Genomic DNA, 16,915 nt, shown 5'->3' with positions numbered 1-16,915 from the left:
GCTATAGTGGCTACAAAAGGACGCCACTCAGAATATGCTCTGGTATAAATAAATACCACAGCGCTGGTTTTCTGTGGCACCCCGGGCCGGAGGGTAGCTTAGAACTATTTGGGATAAATATAAAAATACAAATAATATAAATACTTACTATAAAGATACAGATAGGTTATAGATTAATGTTGGGTAAAATGTTATGATGGTAAGGCCTATATATTATACTACTCTTTGTGGTAAGGGTAGGTAGATATTATTAGTATTATAGAAATTATAAGAGGTAGATAAAATAATAACTTTATGTATAACTGGTAAAAAAAAACTAAGTCCGACGATTTGAGAAATCCATGGGACGCAACGAGCACGGCAATTGCAGGCTAAAAAGATATTTTTTAAACTGGAGTTTAAATGTGAATAGTGTCTTTTCGTCGTATTTTTTGTTTTAATTCGTATTGTCATCATATAAAAATCGTTTACTGAAACGGATTGTGCATATTTACAAATATACGACCAAGGAAACAATATAGAACTTGCGCTATTAGTGGAATTCTTGCCTACTGATGTGAAAATAAAGAAAGGAAGTTTATGGCGAGATTTCCCTTGGATCCTGACCGGTAAGAAAAAAAATTAGTCACGTGTAACGTAAAAGCACGATTGCATGCTTTATTTGTTCAAAAATTGTTAAAAATTATTTTGTTCGTAACACTAGTGCTGCTCTTGGTAACTATCGATAACTAGGTATTTTTCATTTACAGACAGTGGGTGAAACGGCGTCACTTGTAGCAGATTCTGTTCAGCATTTCCAGCCGATGAGCAGACAAGAAAGGGCGACAAATGTAACCTGCGAAAGTGGCACAAAAATTATATTATGTTTTTTGTTTTACTATTACGCAAATACACAATGAATGTATAAGACAAAATGACTCATTTTCTCTGGAGAAGATAACACTACCAATTTATTAAAAAACGTCCTAGCAAGGTGGCAAAGCAAAATAGGCTTTGTAATGTTTGTAATTTTTCTAAATAAAATACTTAGACTGCAAGGTTATTTGTTTTATTTTTTATCGATAAAAATTATAACTTATTATTACGAAGTATCGCCCCAGAGGTACCACGGAAAATTTATCGATAAATGCTGGGAATGCGTGCGTACAGCACTATTCGTTTCGCTATGTTAGCACTCAAGTTGCTTGACCTACACTCAATTTTGACGTTTGACGTGTGTCATATTGTGCGTGTGTCACTAGACCTACAGTAAATTGATTCCATTGGCCAGTAAGGAAGTCCCGTCTCTTAAAACGTTGTGGTTATATATACTCTTTGCTATTAGTATGTCGACTACATCGTTACCTCGCGAATTGCTGTGTCCTTTGATGCACTGCAGAGTTGTTTTGGTGGTACATACCGAGCTTTATAACATTCGTAGATTAGCCTTGAGGCCCTAAAGGCTAGTTACACTGTAACCTAAGGCTAGTTCGGACTACGTTAGCAATTTTGTCGAGTGACTTTGCATGGCTAAAGGGTCTATGCTGCCTATGGAGCATAAGGATCCTTTAGACATGCAAAGTCACAAATACTCGCCACCCTACAAAATTACTAACGTAGTCCGAACTAACCTTAGGTTACAGTGTAACTTTACAGAACTTGTAGCAGTGTTGGCCGAGCGTTAATTGCAATTAACCCATAACCAGTACAAATTGAACCGTAAACCGTAACGGACGGTTAAAGTTCAGGCCTCAAACACTGGATTGTAGTACTGATCGACTACCACAGAGTATGCGGATGGGGTAGTCCAATACTTTCATTGAAACTATTTCGTGTGCTGCCACTATGATGCCCATGCATTCTGCCTAGAAGACCGTGTTTTGGGCACTAAGTCACAGAATAAGTAATAGTATTATTATACAGAACGGCCACGCACCGCCCCGCCCCGACTCGCATTACCTCGCCCCGCGACACCAGATTAACGGCCGTTTGCCGGCCGCTAAGTACTATTTTTAAGCAACTTACTCACACTATGACGCATGACGCGTGTACAGACGTGCCGTTCACACATAGAAACGCAAGTTATTTTTGATGCATAGCGTGTCCGCCCTGTGACTAAGTGGTGTAGAGATGTGTACAATATAGGTTCTCTGAGAATATTCCAGCGCCAGTGCCTAACCTTGTCTTTGATCCGTCCGTGAAAATTCTCAGCTCCCTTGTGTTGAGCCCTTCACGAGGATCTTCGTAATTGTATATTGTATTTCTTGTCGAAGATGCCTGGGTATCTCGTCAGTCGCCGCTCGCGCGTCGCTTCTATGAGCGATTGCTTACCTATGGCCTCGTAGAAAATTTTGGTGTGTGGCACCCCAGGAATTCTCCAGAGATTAGATTTTTTATGACGTTCTGCCGCAGCTAGCTTTTAGTATTTGACATACAAACTTGTTTATTATTATTTTTTTTTTGTGTAGGTCGCCATTTAGAGACTGGATACATCTCTGATAAAGTACGAGTATCTTATTTTTCATTGACTCTATATTTGTAATTGCATTTTGTAATTTTTGGTTTATTTTATTGCTTGTAAAAAAATTGGCATGTAAAAGTGCCCCTGTGGCTTTGCCCTGTGGCCTATTTGCTGAATCATTGTTTGAGTTTTGAGTTTTTTGAGCTAACGCTTGTACAAAGAGGTGCAGCGGTGGCAGACTCAGTAAGGCTTCCAGGGCCGCGGTTGGGGTGGTCCTCATGCAGCCCGTGGTCGGCAGTACAGGAAGGCTAACCAATATCTGGAGTCATTGTAGTAGTTTCAAGTATGGATAGCTTGGTGCGTGGCCACCGTACTATCGCGCCGTAGCTTATTATTGGTCGTATAACTGCCTGAAGTTTTACCCAACATTCTAAGACGTCGCCAGAATGCTACTGTATCTTTATCAACTTTGCCGTTTAAGTGATTAGGGCTCATCTATTAATTACATCACATGTTTAGGGGGAGGGAGGGGGTCAAGAAAATGTGACATGTTGTGATATGGGGGAGGGAAAGTCACAAACTTTGTGACGTCACTTCATCAGTAATCGACAATTTAGTAAAGTTATTTTATTCGCACTCCAGTTAAATAAAAGTTTTTGGACCGATAATCGTTTTAGTTTAATTTTATTTCTTAAACAGTTTTGAGTAATAACATTTTTGTTCTTATGATAAAATATTAATAATACTTTATTCGATTTGCCGATTTCATAAAAAAAGTGTGACGTCGCAACAGGGGGGGGGGGGAGGAGGGGATTTCCAAATGTGACCAAGTGTGATAAGGAGGGAGGGTGGAGGGGTCAAGAAACCAAGAAATTCGTGTGACGTAATTAATGGATGACCCCTTACTCCAACTTAACTTGCTGTCAAGTATTACCCTTACAAACTTTACGGCTGCAGATAGTTGGAGTATAGGCTATTTGACTAATTTTTGAAAATGGTTTTAAATTATTGTTTATGACTTAATAATTACACTACATTGATATTTTTCTGAAATTTCCTGTATTAAATATAAAAAACAATGTTAAAGTTTATTTATTTTGAAAGCGCCTTAAACGCTGTTTTTGCAAAGGGGCTAATCACGTGACACGTGTGACGTCACACGCGAGTAAACTCAGTCAATGACCTTAATTAATCTTATGGTTTATGTGCATTAAATTCTTTATTTCACTGTATATATATAAATGGTGTATAGTGCCGCAACAATATTCAAGTACGACTATAAAAAATCCAGACAAATCGTTTGTTTCCATTCCAACGAATCCCAAAAAAAGAAAAATGTGGTTAAAAGCATTTTAGCGCATACAAATGTTTTTATGTGTGAAGACCACTTCGATGTAAGTAATATTTAACTGTAAATATGGTAATTAAAGCAGCGGATTTTGTTGTATTTAACGAAACAAGATCTAGGTATTTAATGTATTACTACATAACCTCATAACATAGATCTTTCAGCATTAGTAGGTAGTTAGTAGCATACTTTTTCTTTCAAACTAAAGTGCAGTATGGAGATACTATTCTCGTCATCGTATTCTATATATATCGTCGTCGTATTCGTATCATCGAAATCGAAATGTTCGTAAATAAACAATTTCTAAGTATACTCACACAGCTGTTTTTACATTTCTATGTTCCGCAGCATAGTAATCCGGATTATCTTTAAAGAAAAGTGCAACCAATAATGCGTCTATGTCTGGTAGGTTGCCGCTATCAGCTTTCACATATTTCGGCTCCATTTTGAGATTCTTATGAATATTGTGCCACTAGATATACGGATAAATCGGAATATATCAGAAAACTGTGGAACAATAACTAAAATTAACTAAATATAAATAAAATAGTTAAAACACTCAAGACAATCAATAATGTTTACCTGCGTGTGACGTCATCCGACCGTTGACCAATCACAGAGCGTTCACGTCCCTGATGAAATTTCAAAAATTAATAAATTTTCTTTCGTTTATTTTCCAAATAATAAACATAATTTACATTCAAGTATAGTGAAATATACTTTAAGTTTATTATCTTTCAGGATGACAGCAATTCGTTACATATTTTTAATGTTGTCAAATACCCTATTGAACAGTTTGGCAAGGTGGAAGTTTCCCAATTTGCGTTTGTTGGTGAATGTAACCAGCTTAGTCCTATTCGGATTGACTGTAAGATCGTCGTTACTGTACCAGCGCTCCATGATAGCTAATTATACTGCAAAGCAGGTGACATCGCATACCGTACAATTTTTCCAATACTAACCACCTAATTACTATAATCATCAATTTTATTTTTCTAAGTAAAAGTGAGTCAAGTGAGTATGTACCTTGCGTGTAATTACGGCTTCCAAACCCCTTAATTATAGTGCGACATAAATTAGTAGAAATTAAATGAGGGCGCCACTTTCTACGTAACTGTCACATTATTGACGTAAATACTTAAACATGACAACAATTCAGTATGGAATATTTTTAGTTCTTCTTTATTTTAAGTCGACTATAGTTGGTCAAATTGGTTGGTTGGTTGGTTGGGTTGGTTGGTTGGTATAGTTGGTTGGTTGGTTGGTATAGTTGGTTGTCAGTCAGTAACAACCAGGAAAATCATATTCATCCCTTTCTTTTGGGCGCTAGTACTAGTGTAAGACAAAGATGGTATGACTCTCTCTGTCTACGTTTGAAATGTGACAGTCCTTTGACAAACTATATATTTGCTTTTTCTACTACTACTAAATTTATGACAATGTCTTATGCTGGTAACATCGAATCAATCGTGCAAATATGGCGTTACGATTTTACAAAATGCAGTGGGTGATTATTTTGCTAGACTGTCATTTCTAAATTTTTATGAAAGACATGTTCATTCATTAAAACTTTCGAATCAAGTCTAATACAAAGTTAAGTTATTGAGTGAAATGTGAATGTATCGCAATGTAGGTGTCAATACTTTCTATCATATTTAATAAAATGTCTTTTTTTGCGTTTTAAATTACGTTTATTACGATTGTTTAGTGAGTTTTTGTTTCATAGTTGACTTACATTAATTTCGGGGGATTTTGTCATTATTTTATCTATATTTTATTTAGTAAGAATTTAGATAGGGACTAGTTGTCAAGACTAAATGTTCTGCAGGGCATATTGCTACATTAATTTGTTTAGGGATTATTATGTGCTTATTGTTATTGTGCTGTTAAATGTGTAACCTGTTACAAACATCATAGTATACAAATTTGTGTTAATAAACGTAATTAGCTGTAAGTAGTAGAGTTAAAATCATAAATATAGTAAAGACTTATGGACTCATTAAGTTTCATCAAGAAGGCTGCCAAAATACAAAGAAGAAGAATGTGGTGGGTTCCGGCCATAACACATGACTTTCAAGTAAGTCCTAAATATTAATAATTTTAAACATGTATTCTGTTTTATTATAGATTTCTTACATAACTTTACTGACAAGTTTTAAGTTTATGCTATATTGAACTATTCAGATGTTTTTATAATACAGAAAGTAGGTAGTGGCCAGCGGATTTCTTCATAATTTCTGCAATATTTTCGTTATATTCAAAATTTATTTAATTACCCTACTCTTGTTTTAAAAATTACACTTCTCTGAATGTTTTGCACAATTGTTGTTTAGTTCTTCAACACCAATTGATTGGGTTAAAGAAGAAGGCTAATGAAAGCCTAGGAAGAAAGTACTGGCAACCAACATCAAACCATTACTGCTGTTATCCTGACAAGGTTTCCCATCATTGCAGTATTGATCTATCACTTGATTATTGTAATTGCAAAAGAGAGATTAACCTTTGGTATGCTTAGTAGCTGTAGACATAGTATACACAAGTAGTTATAGAAGCGCCACCGAGCGACCGGGGGTAAGAGAAAGAATATTCATATAAAGTTTGGGCAGCATAAGATTTTTTCCCTTTCTCCCTTATAAATTTCGGTATTTCGCCATCGCCTCCTACCTACTATGCCACCCGGTCGGTGATAAGGACAAAGCATGGCACTATTTTCTCTTTCCTCTTATAGAAATCGCAATAAGACTATCTTTCTCTATCAAAGAGTATGAGGCCCTTGTTAGTAGCAGATCTGCTCCATATATGTTCAACTTAAACATCAAGTTGTCTAGATTGCTATTTAAATAGCCATTTTTGGCTCAACTGCACTTTAGCTGATGCGGAGTTCAGGGCTCATATTTTTTTATAGAAAGTACTCATCATGAGCAATCTCTCCACCAAGTCCTATGGTGCGGAACCCCATCGTTTTCGAGATAAAAAATGTTAAAGTTCCCATACAAATACAAACATACCATACAAATTTCCTCTAACACGGCTCTGGCGCATTCAGTTGTCAAAACTGAATACTACGCATCCAAGGACAAGAAGAGTGACAAAAGGTTTTTTAATGCTACTAAAAAATCAGACACCATAAGATAGTTATTTTTAACCTGGATAGGTTAGTTAGGTTTCATCAGGCCCTCAAAGAAAAGTAGAAGCCCCGCGAGAGCGGGGCTTCGTCGACTGGTTACTAGCTCGTAACTGCTTAAATACACGAAGGGCCTACACCTAACCTATCCAGATTAAAAATAACTATCTTATGGAGTCTGTTTCTTAATGCGGGGGGCTTTGCCCCCCCGTCCCCCCTTGTGTCATCAGTTTTGACAACTGAATGCGCCAGAGCCGTGTTGAAGGAAATTTGTATGAGACTAACATTTTTTTTCTCGAAAACTACGGGGTTCCGCACCATAAGACTTGGTGGGATAATTCCTTATGATGAGTACTTTCTATAAAAAAAATATGAGCCCTGAACTCCGCGTCAGCTAAAGTGCAGTCCTTCCGCAATATTTTGACAGCACATACGAAAGGTTAATTAGAGTCATATTTTGGCTTCACTTTTTAAACAGTTTGTGTTATGTTATTGAACTAATTTCTAGGCTTTAATAATGCAATGAATGGGGTATCCAAATAAAGCACGATTAATTTAAAAACGACAATACACATGAGTAAACATTGAATTAAATTTGAAATGAGATATGAAAAAAATTCAATAATAATATACCTAATTGTTGCGAAGTCTTACTACAATCAGTTTTTAAATCATGTTTGTAAATTCTTATTATAACATTCTAGCGACCCTCCCCGGCTTCGCACGGGTAGTTCAACTAATTTACACAAAACCTTTACCAATTATACATATAAACATCACTCACTATCTATTAAAAAGAACCGCATCAAAATCCGTTGCCTAGTTTGAAAGATCTAAGCATACATAGGGACGGACATACATACAGAGCGGAAAGCGACTTTGTTTTATACTATGTAGTGATAGTCTGACTAAAGTTATATGATGACAACTAGTTACCAAGGCCCCTATTTCACCACGGTGACAGGTGCGACAATTGTCGACATCACTGTTACTGACGTCACAGGCCTCCATAGTCTACAGTAACCGCTTACCATCGGACGGGCGGGCTACGTATTTATTTTACCAGCAATAGTTTTTTTTACTCTTCATGTAACTTACAAATATTAATTTACACTTAGGTCTTTATTTGTCTGGTTTTTTAATAAATTTTCGGCGGGCATGTGAACAGTTAGGACCAGTTAACATTCGGGAGTGAATTTAGGTATATTTATTTTTAGTATTTGATCAAGTTTGCGTTTTTTTTTATTTCATTCATAGATGTATCAGGATTTGCTAAATATCGGCAAATGTTCCTATGCTCTTAAACTTTATTTTACGTCCATTCAATATTAGCTGTTTCCCCACAACATGACTAATAAAATAACTGCTGGACTAGGTACACATTCGACTCACTAGAGATGTGAGTCGTAAGAAAGTCCCTTACGTGCAATTAGGAAAATTGGTCCTAGCATCTTTCAATTGTTTTTGCGATTTATCTTTTTATTTTATTTTCATTTTATTGGTTCATAAAATTACACAGCATTACGGTAGGTACTAATGCACTGCGAAATTTAGGACAGAAAGTAATACATACAAACAAGGTATAGTATACAATCTGGAACTAGCTATGACAATTTTTTTTTTAATTTATACAAATTCATAGAAACGAGGTATATACACAAAATAAAACAATATACAAAAGAAATATTAATAACTAACTGAGGACGGACGGTCATCCATTTAGTCTAACCCGTTCATATAAAAATACCGCAAATCTATGTACAGGTTAGCCGTTTGGCACACACATACTAGAGGCCAAAACAAAAATTTTGACCCGCAGTTCCTAAAAAAATTTCGCTGCGGGGGAGTGGTAAAACATTATTTTTTTTTGTATGAAAAAAAAAAAAATTTTTTTGCCAAAACCTATGGTATGTGGTATCATACGAAAGGGCTTTTTGAGGCGATTCTAAAAATATATCACATCATAACATTTCGGGCATTTTTTAAAATTAAAACAAAAAGAATTTTCGAAACATACCAAGTTTGGGCTCCTCCAGACACGATATGGCTGTTTTTTTTTGTACAATATACCACAAATGATACGTGATATCCTCATGTCTAAATCCAAGAAAGCAATTTTGAAAATAATATCATTAACAATTTTTTTTTTTTTTTCAATTTTACAAAGTGACACAGTTCTAATTCAATACCTATTTCACGAGACTTATGGAACTGTACTGCAGATTCGGTACATATTAATCATAAAATGATACGTAATATCCATATATCAAACGGGAAATACCTCTTTAACCCTTTAACTGCGCCTTTCATCAGTTGGTATAGTTTGTTTAGTTTTTGACACAAAATATCAAGATTGTATCCTTCAGATACGATATACCCTATCGATTTTTCTTTGTACAATATACCACAAATGATACGTAATATCTTATTATCTAACCCAAGAAAGCAATTTGAAAATAATTTCATTTAGATTTTTTGTTAATATTGTAATATTGAAAAATTTACAAAAAATCTAAATGAAATTATTTTCAAAATTGCTTTCTTGGGGTTAGATAATAAGATATTACGTATCATTTGTGGTATAGTGTACAAAAAAAATCAGTAAGGTACATATATCGTATCTGAAGGATATAATCTTGATATTTTGTGTCAAAAACAAAACAAACTATACCAACCGATGAAAAGGCGCAGTTAAAGGGTTAAAGAGGTATTTCCCGTTTGATATATGGATATTACGTATCATTTTATGATTAATATGTACCGTATCTGCAGTACAGTTCCATAAGTCTAGTGAAATAGGTATTGAAGTAGAACTGTCACTTTGTAAAATTGAAAAATTAAAAAAAAAATTGTTAATGATATTATTTTCAAAATTGCTTTCTTGGGGTTTGATATCAAGATATTACGTATCATTTGTGGTATATTGTACAAAAAAATCACTAAGGTATATCGTAGCTGGAGGATACAACCTTGATATTTTGTGTCAATAACTAAACAAATTATAGGTATACCAACTGATGAAAAGGCGCAGTTAAAGGGTTAAAGAGGTATTTCCCGTTGGATATATGGATATTACGTATCATTTTATGATTAATATGTACCGTATCTGCAGTATAGTTCCATAAGTCTCGTGAAATAGGTATTGAAGTAGAACTGTGTCACTTTGTAAAATTGAAAAAAAAAAAAAAAAAAATTGCTAATGATATTATTTTCAAAATTGCTTTCTTGGGGTTAGACATGAGGATATCACGTATCATTTGTGGTATTATGTACAAAAAAAAAATCAGCCATGTCGTGTCTGGAGGAGCCCAAACTTGGTATGTTTCGAAAATTCTTTTTGTTTTAATTAAAAAAAATGCCCGAAATGTAATGATGTGATATATTTTTAGAATCGCCTCAAAAAGCCCTTTCGTATGATACCACACTCGGTAGACACAAAAAAAATATGTTTTACCACTCCCCCGCAGCGAAATTTTTTTAGGAACTGCGGGTCAAAAATTTTGTTTTGGCCTCTAGTATGTGTGTGCCAAACGGGTAACCTGTACATCGATTTGCGGTATTCCTTTGAAATTGGGGTCGAGCGGATTCCACAAATTGCCTCACAAAGGTTTTTGCATTCCTCACCAATTAGCCTCCAACTACCGACAAAAACGTCACAGTCCGGAGCCGACTTGAGAAGTGCGGCGATCTTGATTAGATCGTCAGTCCACATTGTCAGCCCACTATTTCAAGACTGTAATTTCAATTGTGACAATTTCTAAATCTTCTAAGGCCCACTTGCTCCATTCCACTAACCCGGGGTTAAGCGGTTAAACCGTTAACCAAGTGTTAATTGTACTGGTAACCATGGTAACTCCAGGTTTAACCCTTTAACCCGGGTTAGTGGAATGGTCTGGCGGATCGCGGAGTCGCGAGCTAGGAATCAAGAGCCTATGTTTGAGGAAGTAAAGCGGTGGAGAATGGATGCTCGCGATACTGTTCTTCGTAAATGGGGCGAAAGGCTGGAAACTCCAAGTGCTAGCCACTGGACGGTGAACGCGATCCAGCCTGTAATAAAGGAATGGATTGGGAGACAACACGGGATCGTGTCATTCCATCTCACACAGGTGGTCTCGGGCCATGGGTGTTTTGACAAATACCTGTGCGAGAGGTCTATGAGGGAGCCAACGCCAGCGTGTCACCACTGCGACGATGTAGAAGATACGGCGCAGCACACGCTGGTGGATTGTCTAAGTTGGAATGAGCCGCGTAACAATTTGGTCAAAGTGACAGGAGGGGATTTGTCGTTGCCGGCTATTATAAAGGCAATGACCCAAGATAAAAGATGCTGGCAAGCTATGGCCACTGTTTGCGAGGCAGTCATGGCTGAAAAAGAAATGGCAGAGCGCCCGCGGGAGGAGGATGCGTCAGCTCACCCGTTGCGGCGCAAACGAGCTAGGCGGAGGCGGGTCGCCCATGATCGCCGCCTGCCGCCTTAACCTCTTGGTGGCAGTCACGGGGACGACTGTCACCTGACAGAAGCTAGGTCCTCATGGTGAGGGGCATTCTAGGACGCCCCCCCAAAATGGTGGTTGGAGTTTTTCTCAAGAGAAGGGGCTTACAGCCGTTCGCTGTGGGGTCATAGTAGAGTGCACTGGCGCAGGGACCGGACAACCCTTTCCGCGATAAAACCCTTTCAATGGGCAACACTTAAACACGGCTAACACATTGAAAGACTTTCCCTTTTGAACTGCAAGCCCATTCATACCCTTACCTTTGACTAACCCTTACCGAAAAGCTAACCAAAAATAAGGCTAGCTCTTCATAAGGGTTACCCTTATTTTTAAGCGCTTTTTATAAAGGTTTCCCTTTGCGTGAAAGAGACAGGATTAGTATATATCTACGGTAGTGTATGAAAAGGAAAGAAAATACGTGCCTAGTCAAAGAACGCCGCCGTCTCCGCCGACGATCGCTCTGATTCGAAGTAATGTGTGCTTTATGAACAAGGTAGACGACTTAAATTAGCACGCTTATATGCTAAAAGGGAAGCCCTTTATAAGGCTAACCCTTATAAGCAATATGCAAGGTGTTGGTGAGCGGATGATAAGGGTTTTGTAAGGGTATTTGGGCTACCGATTACTCAAATGTGGTAGCTTTATATAAGGGTTTTTAAAACCAAAACAAAGGGTTTCGTCTGGCAAAGGGTATGGTGAGTTAAGCCTTATGCAATACCCTTATAAAACCCCGATAAGGGATAGCGGGCCGGTCCCTGCACTGGCGTTCCCATGGCCTCGCATTACAGCACCGAGGCGACAGACAGGTGGTTTTAGTGGGTATACCGGATTCACGTGGTGAGTCCCACATAACCATCCCGGGTACATCCCCGCGCCCGGGTGGTATGCGTTATGCGTAACGCATTTCCCCTGTACAAGAATAAAAAACCGGTCAAGTGCGAGTTCGTTTAACTCGCGCACCGAGTGTTCCGTACAAATTTTCAATTTTCTCATGTAAATAGAATCACAAAAGACTTGACCAGAAGTATACTAAGTGTAATTGTGTACAGCGCCATCTATCGGCAAATTGGCTAACTAATTTGCGCGACCTGTATGCATGTTGGTTTTTTAAGGATACTTAATTCTTTATTATGTGAACCGATTTAAACCATTTTTGCTTTGTTTGAAAGAAGGTATTTTAAGTGTAATATAGTATAACAAACACCCGCAAATGGGCTTAAATTTAAATTGCAAATTAATTAAGAAAATGTTTTTTGATAATTAAAAAAAAAGTTTTAAGATATAGGTGTGATTATATTTGTCCTGTAATATTTATAATAATGTTATTATTATGTAAAACTTTCAATAATTTTCGTTGGTAAACTTCAGAGATAAGAGGGGGGGGTATTTTTTCACATTTTCCTTCACTATGAAAAACAAATTAAAAATTGTTTTGTAATGTTCAATTCGAGCTCTTTCAAATGATATCCCACTCGACCTAGTAACTAGACTTTGACTTTTTGCCCCCGCTTTATATTGGGCATTTTATATAATAATTTAAAAAAACAAAAAAAATTACACTTCCAATGTTAAGGTTAGCGCTATTCATAACTATTCCAAATTTCAAATCGATAGCTTCAGCAGTTCTCGAGATATTTAGCAATGTGACAGACAGACAGACAGACAGACAGACAGACGGACAGAGTCGCACCATAAGGGTTCCTTTTGTACCTTTTTGGTACGGAACCCTAAAAAATGGTGCAAGTGGGCCTAAGCGCAACTTGCACCATCCTGCTAACCCGGGGGTTCACCCGTTAAACCGTTAACCCAGTGTCACAGTGTACTGGTAACCATACCATGGCAATCCAGGTTTAACCGGTTAACCCCGGGTTAGTGCGATGGTGCAAGTGGCGCTAAGGGATTTGTTTATTTCAGCTCAGATATTTCCACGTATATTTTGATGATACTTACGTCAATCGATTTGTCTTCGTTGTCCGATTGTGATGAAATGAATTCATTTAAACTTAAATGTACTTACATCAGATTTACTGTTACATAATATATGATATAAATCTACTGTTTCATTATGTATTGTTAAATACTGTTGTTAGCATTATAGGCGCTTTGGTATTACTGTAAGCTTATAATTGTAATAAAAAAAAAATGAAAGGACATTAGTGACATTACAGTAAAAGCTAAACAATATTTTGTCATGGAGACTATATACAGGAATAGCAAAATCTCTATGTATGAAAAGTGTCCATCAAAAAACAGTAATTAGGCGGCGCCACCATACACCGAAATAAAATGTCATACACCTAGTATTTTATATTGTGAACCAGGGATGTTGCAGATGCCGATTTTTTGACATCCGCGGACGCGGATGCAGATGCGGATTTTTAAAGCGAGATTAGGCACATAAAAGACGTCAAATATTACACTTTAGTAATTTTTATTTAGAAAAAATAAAACAATTTTTTAGTAGTTGAACAAGAATATAGTGCCCCACAATCGCATTACTATACTAGTCCAAATAAAACAAACTTTTCACTACTTGTCGCTGTCCGTCATAGGCTAAAATGCTTGATCGACGAATCACAAAAATGAAACGAGATTCCTACTGGCTAATGACGAAATTACCTAGCACTTACGCCGCCGCGCCGCTAAGACGTTCCAGTACCTACTTGTTCCACATCCGCATCCGCATTAAGGCGCTAGTCGCTATTTTTGGCCGTAAACTCTTACTTTCTAGAGTATATATCTTCTTAAAGGTTCAACAAAAAATTATGAAAATATATATATATGAATCTACATTTTATGTACAACATTCCTAACGTTTGACTTTTTCCCTGTGACTTATAGTTTCTCCATAAAAGGAACATTACGACAGGCCGTTTTGCGACTAATTTAGCAAGTAGGCTTAATAACTGCGTCTTAATCCATGATACACTTCATTCTAGTGAGTTCAAGATAAGTATTTTTCCACTTGATCATTGTCTTGGAAATACTAACTTACAGTCTACACATGCCTCAAGAACAAAGGCTTGGCAATTATGGATCATTGTTTTGTTTCGATTCAGGATGCGTTAAGACTTTTTACGTCATTATTATTCTACTACACTGTACGTAAGTATGTATGTATAGTTTAAGGAGCGCTGATGGTGGTCTAGCGGTAAGAGCGTGTGACTTTCAATCCGGAGGTCGCGGGTCAAACCCCGGCTCGTACCAATGAGTTTTTTGGAACTTATGTTATGTACGAAATTTCATTTGATATTTATCAGTTGCTTTCCGGTGAAGGAAAACATCGTGAGGAAACCGGACTAATCCCAATAAGGCCTAGTTTTCCCTTTGGGTAGGAAGGTCAGATGGCAGTCGCTTTACTTGTCGTGATTGTTTCACCGGATGGTCTCATCGGAAGATCAGCGCTGGAAGTCGCCAGCAACATGCTAAAGTGAGACCTTTTCGTGACACTTTCTCCTTTGGATGTTTCTCAGTTTTGTATAATTTTCTATTTTGTGTTTGTGCTCACGAATAAATTATTTCTATTTTATTCTATTTCTATTCTATTATTTTTTAAAGATTTGTCCGGGAGCCAGGAGCCAGGACCCCCCTTCACTCTCAATTTATTTTTTATTTTTAATAAAAAAACCGGCCAAGTGCGAGTCGGACTCGCGCACGAAGGGTTCCGTACCATTACGCAAAAAACGGCAAAAAAATCACGTTTTGTGTATGGGAGCTCCACTTAAATATTTATACATACATTTAACACTATGACAATGTCAACTTTCTCCCTGTTCTTAAGTTACATACATCACGCTGTCAGGCAGACGGACAGAGGAGGCTTAGTTATAGCTGGGAATATACGTTCAGAGAGAGCCAGACATTATCTGCCTGATAGATTTGTCCGCTAGACCCAACTGCCAGATAGAGGTACATAGGTATATCCCTAGCTAATAGAGTTTCATTCCTCAGCCTTGGGAAAAATGAATAAGGATATAAGTATGTACCATATCGTGATAATAATAGTATCAACTGCCTTTTACCGGCTCTGGAAAATCATATCAGCCAAGCCTTTGAGTTACATTGAAAAGAGGAATATTTCTAACGTAATATGCAAAAGTCTGCGACAACATAACATTTCATTATATGTAGAATATTGCTTTTCACATTACCAATTCGAAAAAGGGCTTTTTCTTCCCTGTCTTCTTCGGATCAAAGTGGTAATTTTCTTCCCTGCTAGGACACTTTTCTGTTCTAGGACACTATTTTTTACATTTTTTTGCACATTATTTTTTAGCTTAAACATATATATATTTATTATATATTCTGTGGCTTGAATAATATTTTTAAACATCATAATTAACTTCTAGGTGATGTGAAATGCAGTATGTGTCACGTGGTTGCTAAATTATTTCCATCTTGGGCGGAATACACTTCTACTTTAGAATCCTTCGCTTTGTTTAGGATTTAATGTACCTCCTGCCGTTAATTAGTCATTTTGCTCCCTTGTGACACCAATCTACTATTCTAATATTGCTTCTATTGCTTAATAATATTGCTTCTTTTCAAGGTATTTCTAGTGGAAATCCTTATCCTACTATGGTATGCAATGCTCTAGTTCTGTTATTCCGAGTTAAAAAACAAATCTCTCTGTTTTTCGAACGTGATGTTAGTGACAATCATTCCAATTCTAAAAGAGTATGTAGGTAGGTAGGTACCTACTTCAATACAGTACTCAACAGTTATCTTTTTAAAGTGAAACTTTTATTCTATCGCCTCAATTTTTTTGGGCTGTCTTTAGCATGTCGCATTACATAATTACATCATTAGTAAACTTCTACTTTATTTATAGTAAATGAAACATAGTCATAGTTCATAGCCTTTGAAATAAGCCTCATTGTCGGACTAAGGCACAGAACTAGATGACAAAGAACAACTGTCAAACTTCAAAAGTGCGACCAAAAATGAAATGCAAGTGTGCATAAGTTGTCTATGTAAGATCAAAAATAGTGATGTCATGTCAACATATTAATAATCTATCGGTGTTTGACTGCTATATTGACTACTTTTTCAAATGTGGTTTTTTTATTTAAAATAAATGTTATACGAGTATTCGTGTTTTCACGGGACACTAAATACGCCAAAAGGTACATATTTTCTGCAATTCACCCATTTATAATTCACAAGAGAAAAATTAAAAACTAAATTTCACCCCATAGGCCAAGCAATAAGAAGGTATAGAGGGAAATGCTAGGAACACAATTTTTAACTTCGTAGCTTTGTTTGGACTAGTTAGGAGATGAACATATCAAAAGTCCCAGGCCGTAACCCTGGTGCTGGGGGGGGGGGGAGGTGAGGGGGGTTTGAAGGTTCCATTTTTCGGTTTATCGATTATATCTCGGAAGCTATGCGTCTGAGCGACTTGGCCACTTATACAAAATGAAAAGAGATTTAATTTGTTACAAGTTTTATTCAGTCAAGTTTTTCGATATCTTGTATAGTTTTTGAGATATCCGCTCTTGAAGGTTTAT

General features: G+C 36.8%; 2 protein-coding genes across 2 annotated transcripts in view; both read left to right on the top strand.

The window, feature by feature from the left end:
- The first annotated feature begins 5,278 nt into the window (after window positions 1-5,278).
- Window positions 5,279-16,915, top strand: part of LOC134754435 (neurocalcin homolog) — a 95,012-nt gene continuing 83,375 nt past the window's right edge. Inside the window, exon 1 of the mRNA XM_063690760.1 lies at window positions 5,279-5,417. The gene's annotated coding sequence lies outside the window, so the exon portion shown is untranslated. The remainder of the gene's footprint in view (window positions 5,418-16,915) is intronic.
- Window positions 5,315-16,915, top strand: part of LOC134754432 (neuronal calcium sensor 2) — an 84,228-nt gene continuing 72,627 nt past the window's right edge. The window contains exon 1 of the mRNA XM_063690757.1: window positions 5,315-5,421. Within this exon, the coding sequence (XP_063546827.1) occupies window positions 5,406-5,421 (16 nt within the window). The 5' untranslated portion in view covers window positions 5,315-5,405. The remainder of the gene's footprint in view (window positions 5,422-16,915) is intronic.

The sequence above is a fragment of the Cydia strobilella genome, chromosome Z (genome assembly GCF_947568885.1).
Source record: "Cydia strobilella chromosome Z, ilCydStro3.1, whole genome shotgun sequence".
NCBI classification, from domain to species: domain Eukaryota; kingdom Metazoa; phylum Arthropoda; class Insecta; order Lepidoptera; family Tortricidae; genus Cydia; species Cydia strobilella.
Note: the sequence above shows the minus strand (reverse complement) of the source record. Positions and strands in the feature narration are given on the sequence as shown.